The following is a 6,592-nucleotide window of genomic DNA, read 5'->3' as shown; positions in this document are numbered from 1 at the left end:
AAAGAAAGAAAGAAAGAAAGAAAGAAAGAAAGAAAGAAAGAAAGAAAGAAAGAAAGAAAATTTACAAAGTATGAGAAATAAGTGAAATTTGCAAAGTCCCTGCACATGGACCAATATACAAAAATCAATTGTATTTTTGTGTACCAGCATCAAACAACAGAAAATAAAATTTAAAGCAATATGATTTAAAATAGCAAAATATTATCAAATACAAATAAATCTAACAAATAATGTGTAGAACATCTACACTGAAAATTACAAAACACTCTTGAGAGAATTAAATAAATATTAAAATGGTAGAAAGACCATGTGCATGGGTTGGAAGAGTCAGTTGTGAAGGTGTTGATTTTCCCCAAATTGATTCATGGATTCAATGAAATCCTAATCAAAATCCCAGAAGGCTGTTATGTGTAATTGACATACTGATTCTAAAATTTCAATAAAAATCCAAAGAAAAGTTAAGGAAATCTTGAAAAATAATAAAGCTGGAGAACTTTCACTAGTAGATACGAAGATCTGTCATACTGTTACATATAACGCTGTAGAAATTATGATAGTGATGTATTTGTGCAAAGACAGATGAAGAGAACAATGGAAGAGAAAATAAAAGAGAAAAATATGATCATTTAATCTATGATAGAAAAATTATTATGGAATGTGGAATGGATGATCTTTTCAATAAACAGTACTATATCAATTGAATATCCTCATGGAAAAAAGTGAACCTTGATTCCCTACTTCACATCATAAGCACATATCACTTCTAAACTGATTGCAGATTTAAATGAACATATTAATAATTCTTTTAAATGAAAACATTAAAAAACTATCATCATAACCTAATGGTAGGTTGAGGTTTCTGAAATGGCACACAAAAAAATATTACTCATAAAAAGAAATACGAGAAAGTTTAGTATATGGCAATCAGGATCTATTCATCAATAGTCATTAAGAGAGTTAAAAGGAAAGTCAAAGAGTGGAAAAAACTATTTTTGATACAATATGCACTATGTGTTTGTGTGTGTACACAAACACACTAATAAATGTTGATTTATTCTTATACATAAACTTGTATACAGATTATAGAATTTCTATCCCAAAACTGGTAGAGTTTTCCTAGGTAGGCCATCTGGCCTTCAAACCCTGAAACAATCCAAATATATCAGTCTCCTCGAATAGTCTCCAATAGCACTTATCAATAGCAACACCTTGGTCATTTAGCTATTTGTGAACCAGCCCTCACTTATGCAGGCAGCAATCTATTTACCAGTGAGATCTGTGTCTAATTTGTTTTCCTATCTCCTGAGCTACCCACCCCAGTGCAAGTCCTCTGCCCTCTCTATGAGATTGAGGCCATTAAGAAATAGTCCCTGAAGCCAATCAGTGTAGTCTAAGTGAGGTGGCAGAATGTAGAGCAGTGGTGTTAATCCTTATGTGAATAATCCAGGGAGTTTTAGAAAAATACCAATGCCTCAGGCCCCACTCTAGACCATTTGAATTAAGATCTCTAGTGGTCAGGCCTGGGCATCTAGATTTTAAAAAGCATCCCAAGGTGATGCAAACATGCAGACTACTGTAGAACATCCCAAGTAAAGTGAAGCCTTTTCAAGGTTTTAGTCTTTTTTAACCACACTTTCCATATTAGAACGTGAAATGACTAGACTATCTGATCTTAAAAGTCTATTCCAGCTCTCAACTCTATGAAGACTGAACACATTCAGAAAGCCTCAAAGAAAAAAAGGTATTTAAAAGTTAAATTAGTAAATGTTAACTTTTCTGTAACGCAGAAAATTCTGAAGGAAAAGGGAGTACTGTTATTAACTAAAGTTAGAGACAACTGCTTCAGTCTGAATTAACAACTGAATCTTAGAAATAAAAACCTTTTCTTTCTTTCTTTTCTTTTCTTTTTTTTTTTTTTATTTTTTTATTTTTTTTTTTGAGACGGTTGTCTCACTGTCTCCCAGGCTGGAGTGCAGTGGCCGGATCTCAGCTCACTGCAAGCTCCACCTCCCGGGTTCACGCCATTCTCCTGCCTCAGCCTCCTGAGTAGCTGGGACTACAGGTGCCCACCACCATGCCTGGCTAATTTTTGTATTTTTAGTAGAGACGGGGTTTCACCGTGTTAGCCAGGATGATCTCAATCTCCTGACCTCGTGGTCCCCCGGCTTTGGCCTCCCAAAGTGCTGCGATTACAGGCGTGAGCCACCGTGCCCGGCCAAAAACCTTTTCTTAACTGAATTGATAGTCATGTCAATATGGCCTACATGTAGTTTTAATCCATTAGAAAGTTCAAGTTTTGTTTGATTTAATGGATTCATTAGTAACTTCTAAAAGTACGTTCTCCTATTCTCCAATGTCAAGATAACATGATCAGAATTCAGATTAGATTCAAGTTCTTAGGAACTAAGAAGAATATTTATTTTTAACATGTGAATGCTTTTTAGATTTGTTTTCAATACTAAAAAATTGTTGTAAATTACCTCTTTAACTGACAAGTGGACTGTAACTGTTCCTTTTCCCACTGAAGACTAAATTTATCTTACAAATATTTCATGAAAAATGTGTGTGTTGAGGATAGTAATTAGGTAAGGAGCCAGAAATTGACTCATGGCTAAATTAGGTGGAAATAAATTGACTCCAGGAGAGCCAGGGGCCAAGAAGGGAAAGCAGAGGTGAGACCTGAGTAAGGAGAGTGAGATAGAGAATTTTCCTATTATTGGGAAAGAAATCAAAGGGGAAAAAAGTTAAAAAGAAGCAAAAGAATCAGGATAAGTTTTTTAAAATTTTCCTCTCCCTATCCCCAATGAGGACTCCATTCTTCCTGCCTCTGAACCTTAATAGCAGTCACCTAGTCTGTCTTACAGACATGGTAACTAGATATCACAAGACTCTTAAATTACAGAGTGCTTTTCCGTTACATTTTCTTCTAACGAAATTTCATACAGTGTTTTTCCTTTGTTTGTGTTTGTGGTTTTCATTTTGTTTTGCTGGCTTGAGAAAAAAACACCTGCTTCATTTAAGTAACCTCACTATTGTTAACACAAGAGAGAAGCCCACCAGAGCCAATGCTGCTCTATTTGGGGTCAGTCATTCATTTATGCAATCATTATTTGCTTGAACATACAATGATGATCAACCAACCAACTAATCAGATCCTTCCATGAGAAGGCTAACAATGGAAGAAAAAAAGATGGGGAGGAACAAAGATGAAGAAACCACAATGGGGCCAAGCACTAGAGAAAGGCTGGTAACTACATAAAACCAACTCCTATTACTTAGTACAATGATATTTAGCATGGGGCCACACCAACGCCTATGAGAACTTTTCAGTATAGAAATGTCTGGGCTGAATTTGTGATTAAGAAAGCACTATAAATCATTCTGATGAGAATTCCCATCAGATAATCACTGATGATGTTACCTGGGATGTGTCTCTTCCCTGAAACTCGAAAGATTGCAACTAACATCTTTTGTGGCTCTGCTTGGAAAATATTAATTCATTATCTCAGTATTGCTGCAACATCATGCTCTCTCTCTCTCCACTCCATGGATAGAACAATGCCTAACCTAGAGTAGGTATGGTAGATGGGAAGGAAGGAAAGAAAGAGGGGTTGAGGGGAGGAATGAAAACTGGGCTTTGTCCTTTAGAGAGGAAACAGGAAATGAGCAACCAGCCCACAGCATAATAAGATAGATCTTATAAGCTGAATAATGGTTCAAAAGGTGTTTTTTTTTTTTTTAAATAACTTACATTATATGGTGAACACAGAGCCAAATTTGGGGGTGTAGCTGTGGTTCCAGAGTCACTACCTAAAGACAACTCCCACCTTTGATCCTCAAGGTTGCCAGCAGCAAAGGCTGAAGGCCAATATGGGTAAGCCTTCAGTTTACTGGGCAGTAGGGGATATTCTAGAGTCAGAAATAAGACTGGATTTAATTCAAGGACTCTCAAAATGGAAACGTTTGACTTTAGAAAGACCTCACTTATTTGGTTTGGATCGTTGTCCTTGCTGAGTATATTGAAATACTAAGTATCCAGATGAATGAGTTGATGGGCATGAAGGATTTTAGTTTTTGGTAAATTAGGAAGTTGGTGCACAAATAGTGGTGATATGGTTTAGCTCTGTGTCCCTGCCCAAATGTCATCTTGAATTGTAATCCAAATTGTAATCCCCATGTGTTGAGGAGGGACCAAGTGTGAAGTGATTGGATCATGGGGGCAGTTTCCCCCATGCTGTTCTCATGATAGTGAGTGAGTTCTCACGAGATTTGATGGCTTTATAAGTGTTTCGCAGTTTCTCCTTTGCTGGCACTCTCATTCTCTCTCTCCTGCTGCCATGTGATACATTCCCTGCTTACCCTTTGCTTTCCACCATGATTATAAGATTCCTGAGGCCTCTCCACCTATGCAGAACTGTGAGTCAATTCAATCTTTCTCTTACAAATCACTTACTCTGAAATAGTATTGCTTTAGCAATGTGAAAATGGACTAATACAAATGAAGTAGACAGAGAGAGGGTAAAGGACTAGAATCTGTCCTCAGCTAATCCAAGAACTGTTCTGCTTTCAAATTAAGAGCCAGAATATAGGCAGAATAATGCTGTTAGGGAATCCATATTCTCAGAGAGAGAGATAATATGTAGTCCTAGTGTATCTGACGAAGTATCTTCCTGAATGGCTTTCAGACACTAGGTATTAGAAAGGAAACTTGAAAGAACACAAGCAAGTTTATTCTCAAGCTCATATGAGTGCTCTCCAAGGCACCCACAAAAGTAAAGTACCCTGGGAAAGTAAAGAGGCCTTAAGAGAAAGCCTCAAAATTCCCATAGATACACAAGTCAGGGTTAACAACCCAGTGTTAACATCTCTTTCATTGTCCCCACAGGCTGGTGCAAGGTGTGTAACATTCAGAATTCATATATTATACATTTTTTTATGTATAGGAATTCAAACAATTTGCTTTATCAGTCTGGATAGAATCCACTTTGTGACTCGAGGAGGGGAAAATTAAATTTGACTTATGACATTCAGTGTTGAATTTTGCAATCTGGGTCAATGGAGGGAGATAACAGCTTCATCTTGCGTTTGATTGAGTCTTCAAAAAAAATAAAAGCTACACTACAGGAGTTCACATATTCCTGACTTCTGAAAAGTTGGGTCAATTCAGATCCTCACTGTAATTGACAACAATAAATCAATCCTAGGCCAGGTTTCTGCTTTCAAGAAAAGGATCTTCATGAGTTTTGTTTCTGATTTCAAATTTTACAGCTTCCCAGAAAGGAATAATCCTCATTTTATTGGTAACTCAGGGCAGCATTAAGATTCTGTGTGTGAGTGCTTAATAAAAATAAAATAGTAATATTAACAGGCTTACAGTCCACTGACCATGTTATCAAAAGCATTTGTTGTGACAAATTACAAGATCCATGAGATAGCAGGCAGAACAATGTCAAAGCATATTGCATCTTTTTCTATGTAAGTGTTGACCTTCTTCCAAAAATCTCATCTCCTCACGTTGATAAAGCAAAGGATTTATCAAGGAAACTATCAGGGAATAAATTTTAACTTGAGTAACAATTCCTTTTCTACTTTAAAATATGATATTTATAAAATTAGCTTGTTTCAGATTAGGAATTAGTCTTTAAGGGACATATGATGCAGAGACATAATAGATAAATAGGCTTTAAATGCATGATATAATTAGATTATTTTCAAGAATAAATTTTAAAAATTTCAATTTCCTACTTACATTAATGTGTCATGCTTTTGATGTAACAAATTTTTCTGATAAATTGTTATTTGTTTGGTGAGAAACGTATATATTATCAAGTGCGGAAAGTGAGAGATTGCTCCTCTTTAAAAATGAACTACTTTCTACCTTTTGGAACAAGTGATTTTCGTCATATTGTCAACATTCATATCCATCCAAAGCAGAATCTTGAAGAAAGATATTTCCCCAAGTAGCTTACCAAAACGACTAACACTCTCGACTCCATCAATAATCGCTTTGAAATCCAAATTTTCTTCTGTCCCAACCTGTTAAAGAAAAAAATCACATTCTAAAAATAGAATAAAACATTTGGATAACTATTCAATAAAAATGTGAAGATTAATGAATTCCATTTTAAATATGTGCATTAAAAAATAGTAAGTTCGGCCGGGCGCGGTGGCTCAAGCCTGTAATCCCAGCACTTTGGAAGGCCGAGACGGGCGGATCACGAGGTCAGGAGATCGAGACCATCCTGGCTAATACGGTGAAACCCCGTCTCTATTAAGAAATACAGGCCGGGCGCGGTGGCTCAAGCCTGTAATCCCAGCACTTTGGGAGGCCGAGACGGGCAGATCACGAGGTCAGGAGATCGAGACCATCCTGGCTAACACAGTGAAACCCCGTCTCTACTAAAAATACAAAAAACTAGCCGGGCGAGGTGGCGGGCGCCTGTAGTCCGAGCTACTCCGGAGGCTGAGGCAGGAGAATGGCGCAAACCCGGGAGGCGGAGCTTGCAGTGAGCTGAGATCCGGCCACTGCACTCCAGCCCGGGCTACAGAGCAAGACTCCGTCTCAAAAAAAAAAAAAAAAAAAAAAAAAAAA

At 37.1% G+C, this 6,592-nt stretch overlaps 1 protein-coding gene across 3 annotated transcripts in view; it reads right to left on the bottom strand.

Moving 5' to 3' along the window:
* Positions 1-6,592, bottom strand: part of PTPRZ1 (protein tyrosine phosphatase, receptor type Z1) — a 193,437-nt gene that overhangs the window by 79,287 nt on the left and 107,558 nt on the right. For all 3 annotated transcript variants that reach the window (XM_025380029.1, XM_025380031.1, XM_025380032.1), the window contains exon 6: positions 5,970-6,036. In XM_025380029.1, the coding sequence (XP_025235814.1) occupies positions 5,970-6,036 (67 nt within the window). The remainder of the gene's footprint in view (positions 1-5,969; positions 6,037-6,592) is intronic.

The sequence above is a fragment of the Theropithecus gelada genome, chromosome 3 (genome assembly GCF_003255815.1).
Source record: "Theropithecus gelada isolate Dixy chromosome 3, Tgel_1.0, whole genome shotgun sequence".
In the NCBI taxonomy this organism is placed as follows: domain Eukaryota; kingdom Metazoa; phylum Chordata; class Mammalia; order Primates; family Cercopithecidae; genus Theropithecus; species Theropithecus gelada.
Note: the sequence above shows the minus strand (reverse complement) of the source record. Positions and strands in the feature narration are given on the sequence as shown.